The 19,480-nt window shown below is 35.1% G+C and overlaps 1 protein-coding gene across 2 annotated transcripts; it reads left to right on the top strand.

Moving 5' to 3' along the window:
- Window positions 1-360: 360 nt before the first annotated feature.
- On the top strand, window positions 361-6,805 carry LOC145105346 (TMV resistance protein N-like). Of its 2 annotated transcripts, none has more exons than XM_079042465.1 (5): window positions 361-879; window positions 1,255-2,377; window positions 2,460-2,771; window positions 2,855-3,987; window positions 4,816-6,805. In XM_079042465.1, the coding sequence occupies exons 1-5, from the start codon at window positions 404-406 to the stop codon at window positions 4,841-4,843; spliced, it is 3,072 nt and encodes a 1,023-aa protein (XP_078898591.1). In that variant the 5' UTR covers window positions 361-403; the 3' UTR covers window positions 4,844-6,805. The 2 variants fall into 2 exon arrangements, with proteins under 2 accessions (XP_078898591.1, XP_078898592.1); XM_079042466.1 differs by lacking the exon at window positions 4,816-6,805 and having other exon boundaries at window positions 2,855-2,938; window positions 3,598-3,709.
- The last annotated feature ends 12,675 nt before the right edge of the window (window positions 6,806-19,480 follow it).

Genomic DNA, 19,480 nt, shown 5'->3' with positions numbered 1-19,480 from the left:
ATAAAAACATTTTATATCTAAGAATCTTGAAACAAGGAAGTGTTTATATTTGGATATTGTATATAGATTATGCATGCAAATTTATGATAATGACTGTTTTGTTATTATGTAGGTTATTTTAATTTGTAATACATGAGTTTTAACCTAGTTCATAATAAAACACTCGAATAACGACTATTTTTGCAAGTTGAAACTTTTTACCTTATCCAAACGAAAAGTTTAAACTACAAGGACCATTTTTGCAGTGTTCTCAAATACAAAAGTTTGATTGATTTCCCCTGTCAACCACAAGTACGAAAGCAATAAAATCTTTGTGTAGTTCAGATATCCCTAACTTTTTTTTTGCAATTATTCCTTAATAATCTCTCCCTTTGATTTATAGAAGATCCATAAAAAACCTTCAATGGCGTCTTCTTCAACTTCATCCAATCAAAAGAGCTATAAGTATCACGTGTTCTTAAGCTTTAGAGGAGAAGACACACGTAAGACCTTTGTTGATCATCTTTACGCTTCTCTTAAGCAAAAAGGTATTCACACCTTCAGGGATAATGAGGAACTCGAGAAAGGAAAACAGATCGGTCAGCTCTTTAAAGCCATTGAAGAGTCGAGGATTTTAATCATCATTTTCTCCCAAAAATATGCATCTTCTTCTTGGTGCTTGACCGAGGTTAGGAAGATTATGGAGTGCCAGGATGAGAATGAGCAGATTGCTTACCCACTCTTTTATGATGTAGAGCCCAACGACATCCGCCATCAAACTGGGCCAGTTGGAAGGTCAATCGCCAAACATAAGACCAACAAACAAATTAAGGAATGGGAAAAGGCTCTGGAAGGTGCAGGGAATCTGGTTGGGTGGGATCTGAAAAACATTGCTAATGGGTATAATTTTTTTAATCATATCTCTGCTTTAATTATTATTCAATTCTTTCATATCTGTATTTTGCCATCGATGTTATATTGTAAAATTCTAACTCCAAGTTGAGTCTTCAATGTGATGATCGAACCGCCTTTAAGTCAGCAACAAATATACACCCATTTCTGCCTTCACTTCACCAGATCCTTATGAAATCCTTCTGTCCTATGTTTTCCACTGTTTTCATAGCATCAAAAAAATCATTTTTTCCCCTCAGTTGAGCACTTAAAAACACAGCAGTATACATTGATCTTCCTACTTCCAACATTCTAGACGGATATGTTATTATTACTATTTGCACATGGTTGTATGGTATGTTATTGAAAGTAATTGATCTACAGGCATGAAGCTGAAGCCATCAATCAAATTGTTAAAGAAATTTCACTGAAGCTACGTTCCATTCACCTGAGCAATGACGACAATCTGATAGGCATGGACCGCCGGATGCAAGATCTGGAGTTGTCTTTGGGAATCGGTTTGAACGATAAAGCGCGTATGATAGGGATCAAGGGTATGGGAGGCATTGGGAAGACAACATTAGCCAGGGCTATTTTTGATAAAGCATCTTCCCATTTTGAAGGTAGTTCCTTTGTTGAGGATGTAAGGGAACTATCAAAAAAGAAGGGCGGAATGGAAATTTCAAAAAAGGAAGGTTTGCGGTCATTGCAAGAACGAATCCTTTCAGGTGTTCTAAAAGATGAAAACATGCGTGTGGGGAGTGTTCATGATGGGAAAGAACTCATGAGAATGAGGCTACCCTATAAAAAAGTTCTTCTTGTTCTAGACGATGTGGATGATGCAGAGCAGCTTGAGGCATTAGCTGGAGATTGGTTTAAGGATGGAAGTAGAATCATCATTACAACAAGAGACGAGAAAGTGCTGCTAGCACATGGAGTAAATGTAAAATGGATTCATGATGTCAGTTTGTTGTCGGATGAGGAAGCAATGAGCCTCCTTAGTAGGTATGCATTTAAGAGATATATTCCAGATGAAGGGTATGAAGAACTTTCATCAGAAGTATTACGTTATGCTGCTGGTCTTCCCCTAACGATTAAAGTTTTGGGTTCACATCTGCGTGGTGAAAATGAGGTTGTATGGAGAGATGCACTAAAAAGACTAGAAACAATTCCATCTCGGGAAACTCTAGAGGTATTGGAAATAAGCTTTAACAGCTTGGAGGATGATCACAAGGAAATGTTCTTAGATGTTGCATGCTTCTTGAAGGGGTTTCCTAAAGAATATGCAATTAGAACGCTAGATAGCTGTGGATTTCGTGCTACATATGGTTTAAGAATTCTTGAGCAAAAATCTCTCATAACAATTTTTAATGGTCGATTGGGCATGCATGATAAGATAGAAGAGTTGGGCAAGAATATTGTTCGGCGATCACACCCACATGAGCCCAACAAACATAGCCGACTCTGGATTCGCGAGGAAATTGAAGAACTATTCACCGATGATTTGGTAAGGATCATGTTTACTAAAACTAACAAATTTTCGTTACATCTATGACACAAGTTTCATGGTGACTGCTTTTGGATTATAGGGTACTGAAGCTTCTGCATGTATAGGACTGGGACTGGTGTTGAAGGAACTGAGTCCTGAAATTATCATCAAAAGACTTGGAAACATGAGCAAACTTAAATATCTTTTTCTTATTGGGGATGGTGATGACTGTTTCCCTGGCGACTGGAAGTTTGATCAAGCAAAACAGTATTTTCCAAATTCGTTACAGTATCTGCATTGGAATGGTTACCCTGGTTTGTCTTTACCCCAAACATTTCGACCAAATAATCTTGTTGGACTTGGATTGCCTGGAAGCAGAATCGTGCAACTTTGGGAAAATGGAGAAAGAAAGGTACATTTTGTAATGCTTTTGGTCGATTTGTTAGCTGATACAACAATACTTGTCTAATTTTTGTTCTTTTGCATAAAATATAGGTTCTTAAGAAGCTCAGGTTCCTTGACCTTCGTTTTTCGAATTTGAGGACCCTTGACCTTGGGATGACTCCAAATCTTGAGCAGGTAGTTCTTAATGGATGTCAGGATTTGACAGAAATTCATGCGCCGTCTGGATGTCTAGAAAGGCTTGTGTATGTAAATTTAGTTGGTTGTTCATGGCCTGTATCTTTTTCGTTATCCAAACAATTGGAATCACTTGTTCTTCTTAGTCTACATAAGTTATTTGTGACTGTGGAGTGCTTGGAGGAATTCCCAAGGGACTCCACAAACAATCTACCGATGCTACGACTTGAATTCCAATATTCTAAAGAACAACCCTCGTCAACGACAGGAATTCATTCTAAGGGTGTGGTTCTAGATATCCAACCTTGCACAAAACTTGAGAGTGTTTCAGGAAGCTTTTTTGGCTTACAACATCTAAGAGACCTTACATTCCATGGATGTATTCCGGAGGTGCCCAATGACCTTGACCAGTTGAAATGCTTAGAACAGCTTACTTTGTACTCTACACATATAAAATGTCTTCCTGATAGTCTTTGTATGTTGAAAAATCTGAACTTTCTCAAACTTAAAGATTGTCAGCATCTTCAAGAGTTACCGGAGAATCTTGATTGGTTAGAAAATTTAGAGGAGCTGAGTTTGTCTTCTGCAAGTATTAGACGCCTTCCGGATAGCATTTGCATGCTGATTCATCTGAAATCTCTACAACTTGAATCTTGTAGGTCCCTTGAGAAGTTACCTGAGGATATTGGGCAATTAGAATGTTTAGAGGAGCTGAACCTGACAGAGTGTACATCTTTAGGAGATATTCCAAACAGCATCTGTAAGATGAAATGCTTGAGATATTTCCATCTCCCCTTTTGTAGTCAAGTTCAGAAATTGCCAGAGGAATTTGGAAATTTAAAGCTTTTAGAAGGGTTAAATATAGCTTTTACAGGAATATGTCATCTTCCACACAGCATTTCTTCAATGGATGGTCTGCGTATTTTGGGATCCACATCACTTACTCAGTCGTATGCTTTTGCAACCGAGATAGGGACTTCAGAATATGGAACCTTGTGCTACATACAAGCAGAATTAAGGAGCCAGTCCACAAAGAACTATCTTAAGAGGTATTTTCCTCCTTTTTCCATTAATTGTCTTGTATTTTAGAGACTTATCAGTCTGATGGTTAAGAGTAGTCCAATTGTACTGGTTTTACATTACATTTTTCAATCTTGAGTAGTCTTTATTTTGAGATTTAAGCTTGGAGCTCCACAGGGTAGCTTATTTATTCTCTTAGTTAGAGTATCTCCAATGGCAGCTTTTTTAGCGACTCTTTTAATATTTGAAAAATCTATTTAAAAGCTTTTTACTATTGGAGAGGTCAGATTTTTGTAGAGTTTACTCCAACATATTAGTAAACTCAAGCTACTTATTCCCCATATATGTTTTGTACATTTTTCCCTACCTTTAATAACATTTCATTTTAAACCCTAATTTGTATCTACATATCAAACAATTAATATTTTATAACTATTTAATCTATTTTAAATATACCAAATGAAATGAATATGTTTTATAGATCATATCTTATCTTTTTGGCATGCACTTCATCTTGTTGGAGGTCTTCCATTGAAGCAACCTCTCTACCCTAGGGTGAAGGTAGGCTGTCTGCATCTAACCTCCCTATTAGTCCTTTTTTATAGGATTATGGTATTTTTTTGTTGTTCCATAATTGTCATTTGTGTTAGATACCGAGTCTAATTCAAGTTGAAACAAACATGAGTCTGCATAATTGTCATCTCTTCAGCCTTGTACTATGATAGAGTTTAAGAATTCCATATAAAAGCTTGGAACCATGTAGATGCATGTGAATATTGTATTTTTTTGCCATTTTTTTTCGATTGAACAACTGTGCAATCATGGATCCTAACATTTGAATCATTTTCTGCATTTAGGAGTTTCGCTGACCACAAAGCAACCTGACACACGAAGTGCATGATTCTACTCGACTACTACGGGTACTTGTAAGAACCATTTGGTTTGTACCTTTTATGGTATCATACTCTCTTTATTCAATTGCAAATACATCTATACTTGTCTTCGTATTATTAGGATTCGTAGATTGCTATCTCCTAGCTTATAGTTTATATTCTCCTTGTTTATCTACAATCCGAGTTTCCTTTGTATTTAAACTGTTTTGATCTAATTATATTGTAAGCAATTCCAAACTATCGAATTCTTTATGGTATTAGAGAAGGGTTTGAACCTGTGATAAAACCCTACCAAACATTGCGGAAGACAAGCCTGAAAAATCAAAAGATGGAGGAGATGAAGAAGGAGTTCCCGTCGATACCAACTCCCCTTATTACATTCATTCATCAAATTATCCAAGGAAAATGCAAGTCAACGATTCATTAACAGACAACTACAACAATTGTGCACAAGAGATCAAAATTTTTCTCTTTTTTAAAACCAAGATTAGTTTCATTGACGGGACGATCGAGAAGAAGAAAACTCACAAAACTACATGATATGGATGCATAGTGAATAGTGATGCGATGATCAAGTGATGGATGACCACAACCATGGAAAGGACATCAGAACTAACTAACATGAAGTAGGTTAACACAAAAAGGGAGATATGGGAAGATCTTGAATAAAGGTTCGTAAAGGAAAGTGGTCTGACGGATTATGAATTAAAGAAGTCGCTTACAGCTACATGACAAGATGGTGCCTTCGTGTCTTCTTACTACACAAAATTGCGGAGGCTTTGAGACTAAATACAATGTCTCACCGTTCCCTGATGCACCTGTTATGATTGCCTGTGACATGTGAAAGAGATCGAATGAGTTCAACGAGAAAGAGAGGCTCTATGAAATCCTTATTGGGTTAGAAAATGAGTACTTCACGATTAAAACTCAAATTCTCGCCATGAAGCCATCACCAACATTAGGAATGGTTTACCATCGGGTGTCCAAAGATGAACAACATTATGTATGTGACGAAAGGACTTGTTGCAGATGCAACGAATTTCCAATCCTACACACCCGGTCGAAGAGACACCAAGATCGATCATAACCAACCAAAGAAAAAGATCGTTCACAAGGATTTGATGCGAGCAAATAACGACGAACTCGAGCATTGTAAACTGTAAACAATAATTACTCAAAAATATAAGGTATCTGGATTAGTGGCAAGCAAGGTGAAACCAGAAAATGGGAGAAAATGGGAAAACAAGAGTTTCTTGCATTGACTCGGGAACTAGTCTGACACTCGGGCTAGTAGTCTGATACTCGTGACTCGTGCTGACCTTCTCAAAACACTTTTCTATCGGTAGGTCAAATGAAGACATTGCACCAACGATCAACATGAGTGATTGGTAAGGTTGATGTAGATGATGCATGGGTTGTTGACTCAGACGCCACCGAGCATATAACTTGTAAACAAGAATAACTCAAATAAAAAGTAAGATTTTTTTTTGGAAACACTGTGTTACCATAACTAACGGAGACCTTGTTCCCATATATGGAAAAAGGGAGCTTGCATGCTACAAAACAGGATCGAAATTGAGAATTTTTTGCATATTCCTAGTTTTAGTCGCAACTTATTGTCTGTTAGTCGTCGCTTGACCAAAGATCTAAACTGTGTTGTAACGTTTCTTCCTGGTTATTGTTCCAAGTAGGACTTATGCTCGAGGAGCCTAATTGGCATGGGTTAGTGAAAATGAGGCCTTTACTGAATGGGCATGGTGGTGACACAAAGGGATGTTATGATGACAATGTTTATGTTGAGTGGTGACATAGGAGGTTGGGTTAGACTTCAGAGTCAAAGCTATGTCAAGTTTGTTTCTTAGAGAGAATTTCAAATAAAATAAAAAGATATAGTCTGTGATTCTTGTGGTATAGCTAAGCATAATAGGATACCTTTTCCACATAGTTCAATAAAAACGAGTGATTGCTTTGATTTATTACATGTTGATGTTTGGGGAAAGTATCATATACCTTCGTTTTCGGGTGCTAGTTATTTGCTTACAATTATTGACGATTGCAGTAGAGTTTTTTTGGGTCTACTTACTCAAACATAAAAATGACGTATATCGTTACCTGATTGATTTCCATGAAATTGTAAAAACTCAATTCAAAAGAAAGATGAAGTGAATTAGAGCAGATAATGGTGGGGAATTCTTAACACGTTCCATGAAAGACTTTTACGTGAAGGAATGAATAATATTCTAAACTACTTGCCCACACATCCCTCCAGAAAACGGGGTTACGGAAAGAAAACATACACATCCATGAGATTGCTCGAGCATTGAAATTTGAAGCTAATATTCCTGTCAATTTTTAGGGGGATTGTGTGCTCTCTGCAACTTATAATATAAACCAACTACAATCAAATGTTATCAAGAAAAGAACTCCTTTTGAGATCCTTTTTGGATGAAAACCCAACTATGATCACATGAAAGTCTTTGGATGATTGATGTATGTAAGAAACATTGAAACCAAAGGATATAGGTTTAAAGTGTGGGGAGACCGGGCGTTTTCATCAGATATCATCAACGCAAGAAGGGATATCGCATATTTGACATAAAAGACAAAAAAATCGTTTCTAGAGATGGATGGTTGGTAGAAAGGGTTTTTCCATTTGCGGATTCTACACCTTGCAATGATCAAGTAGAAGGCATCAAATTCTTGGATAAAACATTCCAATAAAGCGATGAATATTTATCTATAAAGGTAATAGATGATACATCTAGACCAGAAGAACTCAAAAAAATAAACTTGGATTGAGACACTTTAAATAAGTAAAATAAAACCTTGATACCTGAGAGTGATTCTCGACATCCGACTAAAAGCACACGAGAAGATGCTACCAACAATAACGAATGAAAATCATAGAGATAAAGGACAAAAGTCTTGGTCTCTACATTTGGATGATTTTATTTTTAAGTTGCCCCTTTGGTAGACCATGCACCACCTTTGTGACATCCCTTATTTTCCATAACCGAATTTTTTTTCTTTACGCTTTAAAAATCGTAATATCTTGGTTTGTGGAAAATCCTAGTATATTAAAACAATACAAATGATTGTTTCATAATATCAAAACTCTATGGATGTAATAATCGATACACAACATATGTTACAACGTAAAGACCTAACGGTCCTGAACACTATTGCATGTATTCTCTTCAATTACTCAACATCCTAATCAAATCTTCAGCAATCATAAACACCGTTACCTGTGATGCATATAACTTGAGTCGGCCAGGTTGGGAAACCTGGTGAGATACATATGGTTTTCAATCCCATAATGTTATTATGATATTAATCAATAATCAATAACATGTAAAATTCAAGGTTGGGAAACATGGCGAGATACATATGGGTAAGTTAATTCTTTTTGATCTCCGATCAACAAATTCAAGGTTCTAATTGTTTGCCCAATTTTTTCTATGTTTTGTGGTTTTTGTTTCCCATTTTTCGTTCATCTTCTTCTTCTTTGTCCATACCCTAATTAGCAATGATTTCATGTGACGGCAGACAGTCAAAATGGAGCTTAATGTTTGGATAACTTTATACCAGTGAACCAACCGTGGGTGGATTTTTTTAAGGAGGTATATAATAAAAATTCAATATTTGGTAGCTAATTAGCTATCTCCATACATGTGTGTTCCAGTATGAAGAAACTTTAATTTTGTTTGAATTTTATCTCTTTAATTTATTTGTATTTGCACTTATACACCTCTATTGAGGTTTGCGGAACAAGTATTACCTGTTCAGTTTCACATTTTATTTTTTTTGAATATTGTTAACTCAGACTGGGAATCTAAAGACGAACTTTAAGCAGTTATGGTGTTTATGAGGATGGGATAATGGTTTTGTCATCAGTAGGATTGTTTTCTTTTTTAATAATTCTAAAATCTAACCTTCACCCTAACCCTGATCGTTTCAGATCCTCAAATCACCCATGCTGATTGAAAATCTCAAGATTTAAATCCAATTTAGTACTTTTCTTTAGATTAATGTGAGATTTGTGGAATTTTATGTGTGACTTTAGCTATTTTGCGGAAATTATCCTTTAAGAAGTATCTTTTAAACTCCTCTCCTCCTAGTTCTTGACCCACAATTAATCATTCTCGTTCCTTTGATCATTGGTACAAATGCACTTTTGGCAGGAACACATTTGTACATTGACATGAGAATTTGAGGTTTGAAGGAAAACATCAGCTTGAATTTAGAAATATATTATGGTTGGGAGAGCATCTTTTTGTGACTTTATGTTATGTGTTTTAGTAATTTTTGTACAATTTTTGAGGAGAAACGATCAAGTGGAAATGGAAACAAAAATGATCCTGAATTAATAGATACATAGCATATATTTCGGTATATCTTTCCACTTCCAGTTTACACACCCCAACTACTTGATCTAATGCCTATGTAAAGGTTTAACTTCTTTATGAAAAATTAACAAGGTGTAGATGTCAGCTATGTTAGGGTGCTCTTTTTGGTAGGTCTATCAGATTTTAACAATTTATAGATTTGTATGCCTTTTACGTTTATATTGTTTTCATTATTGTTAGATTTTAGGGTCTTAAGAATATCAATTTACTTGGGTGTTTCTTGGATCTTGATTACGATCACTTTCCAAAATTTGTTATTTCGACCCTATATCCTAAGTATGACGAAATCAGATTTGGGATAATCCAAAGAATCTCAATTTAGAAGTCAAGTCACTTCTAAATCAGAAACACAGAATAGTACATTGATGTTTTGTGTTCTCGACAAATAGAACAATATAATGTATGATTTTCATGTATATAAGTTCCAATCCATTTTCTGGAACCAGAAAATGTTCTTATACTAGAGGGAAAGTAGTTAAACGAAAGTTGCATCATTTTTGGTGCCAAAATCGTTGGTTATTAAGACATAACCAACTTATGACATCATCATGAACCACCGCTAGGGGCTCTTCCCCTTGGACCCTGCTAGGGGTGCTGTCTCAGGACCCTCATATTCTCGAGTTCACATTTATCATTCCGAGTGTGCACCCGCACCTCCTATCTTGGTTAGTAAATGGAGCTCAACCTATCTCATTATTAATAATAATTACACCAAAATATGTTGATAACACTAATATCCCAACACTCCTCCCCCATTTTAGTGTAATCCTCAATTAACTAAAAGCAAACACAAAATCAAATTTATGCATAAATGAAAATATCTTGAGGATTGAATTTTCACATTAGTATAATATACATGTAAAATACTCATGAATTAGGGTGTCCTAATGATTGAACCCATCAACTCATTTGAGTAACCGAAGATACTATACACATACGTTAAACACAATATCTAATGTTTCATACTTGACACTATTACAGCCATGTGTCCTAGCAATTCATGAGTGCATAAAAGCAAAGCCCAAGCTTTTTGAAGTGACATCACTTCACACTCACATAGGTAGTCCTTCTATATCATGCACCTGTCAACACACTTTTTCAAAAGAACTATTAAGAACTTAATCAACCTACTTTAACCTTACAGGTTCTAAGCACATACCTTGGGATGTAGTAAATAATGTGCTTCAATCTCCACAAGCAAGCTTTACACATTGAATTCAACTTTTAACATTGTATTAGAAGGGAATTGGGTATCTTACCCATAGAGATATCAAGTAGGCCTTAAACTCATCCCCTATAACGGACTTCTTTACCAAGTCAGTAGGTAACCCCTTCGTCAAATGATCAACTAAGTTTTGTTGAGATCAAACAAACTCAATAGAAATGACACCATGAGTTTTGAGCTCACATACCATGTTGTGCCTAGCACCCAAATGTCATTACTTTCCATTATACACTTGACTATATTCTTTTGCCAAGGTGACAACACTACAACAGTGAATTGAAATAGGTGATATAGGCTTTAGCTGTAAGGGCTAGAAATTCAGATTCTATAATTGAATCTGTGATGCGTGTTTGTTTCTTAGAAGCCCATGAAATGGCACCTCCACCAAGAAGAAATACCCAACCACTTGTAGAAGAGTGGTCCTCAACTATAGTGATCCAACAAGCATTTGAATATCCTTCAATAACCAAAGGAAACCCTACATAAGTGAAACCAAAGTCCATGGTTTTCTTAAGATACTTTAGCACCCTCCTTACTGCTTGCTAGTGATGAGTACTATGATTGCTAATAAAACTACTTACCTTTCCTACAGCGAATGCAATATCAGGCCTTGTGCTAGTTATAGTATACATCAAACACCCAATAACCTTTAAATACTCAAGTTGTGAAATTGCTTCACCAGTATCTAGCATAAGTTTCATACTTGGATCAAAAGGTGTACTCACAGGAGAACAGTGTAAACAATTGAACTTATTAACCACTTTCTCAATGTAAAGAGACTATGAAATTGAAATTCCTTGATGTTCATGCTTGATTCTTATTCCAAGAATCACTTATGCCTCCCCCATATCCTTCATGGAGAACTGAGATGATAACAACTCTTTGGTCATGTCAAGTTGCCTTTGATCACTACCAAAGATTATAATATCATCTACTTACAAGCATATGATCACTCCTTTGCCAGACTCATCAAACTTGTTGTATACACACTTTTCTGATTGATTCAACTTGAAACCATGTGACAAGACAACAACAACAAATTTTTGTTGCCGCTGTTTTGGTGCTTGCTTTAGCCATTACAAAGATTTAAGCAACTTGCACATCTTATGCTCATTTCTAGGCATAATAAAACCCTTAGGTTGTTTCATATACACCTCTTCCTCTAAATCAACATTTAAGAATATTGTTTTAACATCCATTTGGTGAATCACCAAATTATGAATTGCTGCTAAGGCAATCAACAATATAATGATAGATATACGAGCAACTGCAACATAAGTGTCAAAATAGTCAATGCCAAGTTTTTGTCTAAAATCTTGAATAACCAATCGAGCCTTAAACTTATCAAGTGATCCATCAACTTTCATCTTCCTTTTGAATATCCACTTGCAAACTAAATGTTTGCATCTAGGAGGAAGATCATGCAACAACCAAGTATTACTCCCCTTGATGGAATCCATCTCATCATTTCTAGATTCTTTCTAGAAAGCAACATCTTGAGATTTCATTTCTTTATCAAATGTTTTAGGATCTTCTTCAACACTAAAACAATATGAATATTGATTTGCAATTTCATTTCTAGAACCCTCAACTAGGTAAAGCTGAAAATCATTACCAAATGATTTAACTTTCCTTTGTATTTTGCTTCTTTTGAGATCAGGTGATTCATTTGAAATAGGTACAACTTCCTTGGTAGTTTCACTATAACTAGATACCAAGCCCTTTGGTCTAGGTATGGATGAAAATCTATTCACATCAAATATTGCATCTCTAGATTCTATTACAGTGTTAACTGAAATGGAAGCATTAGGTTATATAACATAAAACCTATAAGCCTTCGAATGCTCAGCATATCCAATAAAGATACAAGCAATACCTCTTTCACTTTGATTCAGTCAGCCTGATAATAGCCCGACAACCCTAAACCTTAAGATATCCTAAGTTTGGTTTCGTTTTGTGCCAATGTTTATAAGGAGTTATCTTCTTCCTTTTGTTTGGAACTCTATTTAGAAGATAACATGCAGTTAGCATAGCTTCTCCCCAGAAACCATCACTCAAACCTGAGTAAGACAACATAAAGTTCACCATTTCCTTCATAACTCTATTTTTACTTTCAGAAACCCCATTTCGTTGAGGAGTATATGGAGCCGTTATTTCATGTATAATACCAACATATTGGAAATAAATAGGATCATAATACTCTCCACCATGATCATTGCGAATTCTTTTGATTAAATCATTTTTTTGCAATTTAACTTCATTTTTATAAATTTTGAGTTTATCAAGGGTTTCATACTTGGAATGTAACAAGTATACATAGCAAAAATGAGAATAGTAATCTATAAAAGTAACTATGTATTTCTTATTTCCTAAGGATTGAGTTGAATGTAAATCACATAGATCACTATGAATTAATTCAAGCATAGCATAATTCCTTTTAACATGAGGAAAAGGTTGTCTAGTTATTTTAGTTAACATACAAGTTTTACATTTTTCTATGTTAACATCAAAAGATGGTATTAATCCATTTTTAGATATTTCAAGCATTCTTTTATAATGTACATGTCTTAAACCAAGAGCGATCTTTACGTACATGACTCGTCGCCCCCCGAGTCTATCCACCATGCATGATGATCATCCTGAACATAGCAGATTCAGAAATAAGTGTTACATGATATATAACAGTAGTAGTAATAATTTTAGAAATCAAATTTTGACCTTGTGGTTTTGGACCTTGATCATTAGATCCTTGTCTAGAAGTTCTTGCACCATTTTTGTTCTTCTTCAAATGACAATCTCGTTTCATGTGACCAGGTTTGTTGCGATTCCAACGCACAAGTTTTTCTTTCTCGTTTGAACCTTTGTGGTGGTCATCTTTCTTCTACCTTTTTTCTTTTTGGTGTTTCAAAGTGTGTTTAAAGTCTTTCCATGATGGGGGAAATTTGTCAATAACACTTGAGACAGAGATAGATTCATCCATTTGCATTTTGTGTTGTTCAAATTGTCCCAAAATCCTCATGAGTTCATTGTATTGTTCCATGATAGGCCTTGAATCCACCATCTTGTAATTATTAAAATTACTAACAAGGAATTTCTTAATTGAGGCATCCTCTGCCATGCATTTGGATTCAATGGCATCCCACAAATCCTTTGCAGGTTCTTGATTTTGATAGATATCAAAGAGAGAGTCAGACACACCATTCATAATTTACCCACGACAGATGTAGTCATCATTTTCCCATTTGCATTTTCTTGTGGCATGTTCAAGGGTTTCATCCTCCATCGGTTTTGGTGCAAGAGTGCTTAAAACATGAACAACTTTTAGTATAGTGAGAAGGAAATGCATTTTCTTTTGACAACGACGAAAATCAGTGCCTTCAAACTTATATATCTTCCCAAATTTGGAAGTCATGTCTCTAACATATTCTACCATTGATATTCTTGCAAATCACATATTTTGAATGTTAAATTTTAGGGTCTTAAGAATATCAATTTACTTGTATGATTCTTAGATCATGATTGCAATCACTTTCAAAAATCTATGATTTCGGACCTATAGCCTAGGGTATCACGAAATCAAATTTGGTATAATCCAAATAATTTCAATTTAGAAGTCAAGCGACTTCTAAATCAAAAACACATAATAGTACCTTGCTAATTTGTGTTCTTGAGAGATAGAACAAATCTGTAACATCCTAAAAATTCCGATAAAATTTTTATTTTAAATTCATTCCAATCATACGATAATCACATCAAGCAGTCGAAAATATATCATAGTAAAATATTATCATAGTACAAATCCCAAAATCACGTGATGTGGAAAAACAGAGGTGGATGCTGTGCGATCAGGTCTGACCCTTCCCTTTCAGGTGGAAGTACCTGAGACATAAGTTGAAAACCAAAAGCATAAAGCTTAGTGGGTTCCCCCAAAATACCCCATACCATACATATATAACAGTCAAAAACATATTGGGTCTATTTCACCCCCTTCGGTATCTTTCAACATGTACGAGGTCTAATATGAAGGCCGAAATTGCAACCTTTGTGGGCAAGTGCCTTACTTGTGCCAAAGTCAAGGTAGAGTACCAGAAGCCTTCAGGTTTATTGCAACAACCTGAAATCCCTGAATGGAAGTGGGAGCGAATTACGATGGATTTCATAACTAAGTTACCCAAGACATCAGGTGGTTATGATACTATTAGGGTAATCGTCGATAGATTGACCAAATCCGCACACTTCTTACCAATAAAAGAAACCGACAAGATGGAGAAGCTAACAAGAACTTACCTCAAAGAGATTGTTAGACTGCATGGTGTGCCAATATCTAATATTTCTCACCGAGATAGCAGATTCACCTCTCGTTTCTGGCAGTCTTTACAAAACTCTCTGGGAACTAGGTTGGACATGAGTACAACCTACCATCCACTTGCCCGCAAAGGTAGCAATTTCAGCCTTCATTTTTAGTATCACAACACATGCATTATAGTAATCAAAGTACAAACAACCATTGCATTAATAAGTATAAGTTTTTACATGTGTTCAATCATTGTACATTGACATCAAAAATAGTTATAGAAAAAGATAGAAGACATGACTCAAAACAGCTCCATCTTCTCAAAAGCTCGGGGAGTATATGTCTACTGATTCCCTGAGAATACAAGTAATTTGAAAAGAGAGTATCAACATAAAGTTGAGTGAGTACATAAGTATTTATGTTTGAAAGTATGTTTTCTGTTTCTTGAATATGTAAACTGTTCCAGAAAGTCCTATATTTTCTGTTGTACATAAAAAGTAGTTTTAATCACATAAAACTGTTTTGTTTGTAAACCAGTGTTCTGTATTTGTATTCCTTTGTATTATCTGTAAAAGTGAGTGTGCCTGGCTTCACCAGCTGTTAATATAAACTGAGATTTAATACTGTAAACTGTATTTTAGTAAAACTGGTACTTTGAAAATGTACTCATGTTTAGTTAATTATACACTAACTGTATTGTCAATATCTTTTTAATGAGTTATTATAACCATACTGAGACTAGATTGCCTGAAACAACATTTTGAAGGCGTCAAAACTGTTGATAACAACTGTCACTCATAGGCGTGTATGCCCGACTGTAGCTAGCAGTCTGAGTGCAGGGTTGTTAATCCCAATATAGATCTATACACACTTGTTTCGATCTCCGACTACAGATTCTGGTTATAATGCCAGGACTTTAACTATGTTGTTTAAATGAATACAAAACCTGAATCTATTGACTCATAAAAAGCATATAGACGTTACGTGTATAATATAAGTGAAAACCAAATCATTCTGAAATAATGATTGATAGTATGCTCCTGAATTAGTATTCTTAACATGTATTTGAAAGATGTATACCCTTGATTAGTTTTGAATCAAACCCTTGTTCTTGTAAAATGGTGTACTCTAGTATACTTGAGTCCTGAATTAATGTTCTATGAATCATAAATTATACCTATTATAATATATATGTACTTTCTGAATTGATACTAACTGTATCATGAATGCAACCCCTTGATCGACATGATACAAAGGTTATTGAAACTGAATGAAGTAACTTTTATATTTATATACATATAAAAATATATATAACTAAAATTTAAACGACATTTGGACAAATAACCGATACTATAAGCCCACATCCAAACAACTAAAAGGAACCAAAGTGAGTTATCAGTCCTAAGCCCTTTAAATCTTATATATATATATATATATATATATATATATATATATATATATATATATATATATATATGAATATGATTTTTGGGGAAAAATATAAGTTTATAAAAGAGTTTAACATTTTGAAATACTTTTGGTGACTTGATGTCATTTTAACATAATTTGAAACCATTTGATTTGAAGATATTTTGAAATTCATTTTATAAGATATTTTGAAACCTTTTGATAGTAACACAAAATCCTTGTGTTAGACTTGTATCCCGCCCTCCCCCCCCCCCCCCCCTTAAAACTGTGAAATCTATGAAAATACGGGGGTATGAACTCACCTTTTAAAGGGTGATTCGATTGATGATTTGATATAGGATGTTTACTTCCACAAGTGTAATCCTGTAGTAAAACAAGTCCTATATAGTAATTTGTATAGCATATATGCAACCACTTAGCTAATATAATCATATGAATGATTAGAAACTGGACTAATTTGTAAGTATAACTTACAAATAGGAGTGTTAGAAGCTAAAATGGAGTCTGAATGGAGTTCACGACTAGGAGGGGTATTCACGGCCCAAGAACATAAAGGGTCCATGGCGCTGTGTTCTTGATGAATGAAGAACACCTGCTGATCCTTAGCAAGTTTCTAAGAAGATTCAAAGGTTTTTAGATGGGTGTTCTTCATGTTCTTCGCATGTTATTCGTGTTCTTCGCGTGTTCTTCGTGAAAACTAGTGAAATTAATGGATTTCAGCCTAGTATAAGAAGATTGAAGGATGTTCTTGGAGTGATAATAAGATCATGAAATGAAACCTGTTAGATGTTATGAAGAACTAGTGATTATTACTTGAATATTATGAGAAAGGATGAATTTTGTATGTTCTTGAGGAGAGAGGTTGTTCTTGGCTGATGATACTTGAGAGAAAAAGGTTGGAATTCTGTTTGAAAGTGTAGAAATGATCTAAAAGTCGGCTGAAATCTATATATATCCGAGGGTTCACGGTCCGAAGGGGTTCACGGCCGTGAACCTCGTTTGCGACCCTAAGGTGGTTTGCGAGATTGTGGTCCGAAGCCTGATCACGGCCCGAAGCCGTTCACGGCCTCGTTCACGATCCGAGGTTCTCGATCCTGTTCACGGCTGCGAGGCTGATGTCCGAAGGGAAAAGAAAGAAAAGGATGCGAACATTCTCGGATTTCACTTATTCCCTTCTTAACACTTAATATTCTTAGGGTTTTAATATGCAAAGGTTATTATTCTAAACTTAATAAAAATCCAAACAATAAACAGGACTTTAGTTGACCCAAGTTTGACTTTGGTTGACTAGGGTTGACTTTACAAGTAGAAAATAACGGGATGTTACAAAAACGTTCCAACCACCACAACACCACCATGTCGCCCTATGTCTAACTATCAAAAATTGCTTTGTCTAGCACTCCGATACATCGTGGCCAGTAGTTTGAGATCAGAAACATACATGTAACGTGCTCGGTTACCCCTTCTGATGTTATATGAGCGTAAAAAACCCATATGAAAACCATCGAATGCGATAGAAAACCAAAAAATACTAGTTGTCCTAATGATAATCGACTCAATAACCAATAATAAATGCTAACCCAAGAACGATTTTGATGGGTTTTTATACAAAATATAAATGTGTTTTTCATAAAACCCGCAACGGAAGTCTTATAAAAATAACATGTTTACTTTTAAGTTGATAACAAAATCAAGACATCTAGGATCCATTTATAGAGGTTAGAATGATATTAAAACAAACAAATAGTGTTTTAGAATGACAACCTTTGGAGCCTTTGAACCCACTTGGTTTTGGGGTGTTGATGAAGATAAAAAAATCAAAGAGTATGGTTTTCTCTACAAGTATCCACCATCAAGATTAAGGCACTTAGAATGCTAGTTTGTTCTTGTATAAAGTAATTTTTAAACCTTTAAATGCTTAACTCAAATCAGCACTAAAGGATAAGTACTTTTAAGCATCTAACTCTTGCAACAATCTTCAAAAGATAAGGAGAATAATGAGCGAAGAGAGGTTTCAGCCATGAGGTAGAAAGTGAGAGATTTCACCAAAAAACTAGCTTCAAAGTCATGCAAAACATTTCTTTAAATACCCATGCAAAAGCAAAAGCAACCTCATATTATAATGTAAAGTAATAAACTTACTTTAAGGGAATGAGGGACAAAGGAGGGAGGTTGACAAGCAACCTCCCATGCCTTCATCAACTTTTAGCCATGGTTAAAAGAAGAAGAGAAAATTTGTCTTCTTCCTCCTTTATTAAAATGTAACACAAAACTAGTTAAGACATGGTATCCTAAAGTGTCCAAAACTTTGTACATGACTTATTAAACCATACCATATGAAATAATAACATTTTATACTCTCTTTTAATTATTATTTTTACAAAACAATAATTATTCCCTAATTCAATACAAAAATTGATATTACTTTTAATAATCATATTGATAATAAGTATATCAAATGTGCCAACTTGATAAAGGTGCAACCATATAAGATCATATATTATTAGCAATATCACTCAACAATGATTCTTGGGCATATAGATTCAACAATCTCCTACTTGCACAAGATTCATTACAGCCTGACATAGACAATAGCTGACGTTTAGCAACGGGCTACTGCCCTAACAACATATGAAGGGTGTCATCTTATCAACAACCAATTCCAGGAGCTCTAAGCTATAGTTGTCACTAAAGGTGTGGTATCAATTATTCTAAGCTACATACGCCCATCAATCTCATTTAGTGTTGAAATTTTAGTAAGGCTTTAGATATCTAATTCTCAACGAATAAGAGGGAACAAATTTCATCTTGCTAATCATATACTATTATCAATATCAATCAATGATGATTCTTGGGCATATATATTCAACGGTAACCTACTTGTACAAGATTCATTACAGACTAACATAGACAGTAGCTGACGTCTACCAATGGACTACTGCCCCTAATAACATATGAAGGGTGGCGTCTTATCAACAACCAATTCCAGGAGCTCTAAGCTACAATTGTCACTAAAGGTGTGGTATCAATTATTCCTTTGTCTTAGACATCATGTTGAACATGAGATATGGATCACCATCAATCTCATTTAGTCTTTAACTTTTAGTAAGGTTTCGATGTCATACTCTCAATGAATAACAGGGAACAAATCCCATCTTGACTACATACGCCCATCATGTAGTTCATGTCATATCCAACACTGACCCTTATGATTGTCTTAGTGTCTTTTACGAAACATCGTTAAACCATGTTAAAGCACAATAATTCCTAAAC

Source organism: Lactuca virosa, chromosome 4, assembly GCF_052849685.1.
Source record: "Lactuca virosa cultivar CGN04683 chromosome 4, Lactuca_virosa_CGN04683_v6, whole genome shotgun sequence".
Taxonomy (NCBI): domain Eukaryota; kingdom Viridiplantae; phylum Streptophyta; class Magnoliopsida; order Asterales; family Asteraceae; genus Lactuca; species Lactuca virosa.
Note: the sequence above shows the minus strand (reverse complement) of the source record. Positions and strands in the feature narration are given on the sequence as shown.

Coding starts and splice junctions, on each gene's coding strand:
- LOC145105346 (XM_079042465.1), top strand. CDS start 404: ATGGCGTCTTCTTCAACTTCATCCAATCAAAAGAGCTATAAGTATCAC. Junction 880..1,254: donor CTGAAAAACATTGCTAATGG/GTATAATTTTTT, acceptor ATTGATCTACAG/GCATGAAGCTGAAGCCATCA. Junction 2,772..2,854: donor GGGAAAATGGAGAAAGAAAG/GTACATTTTGTA, acceptor CATAAAATATAG/GTTCTTAAGAAGCTCAGGTT.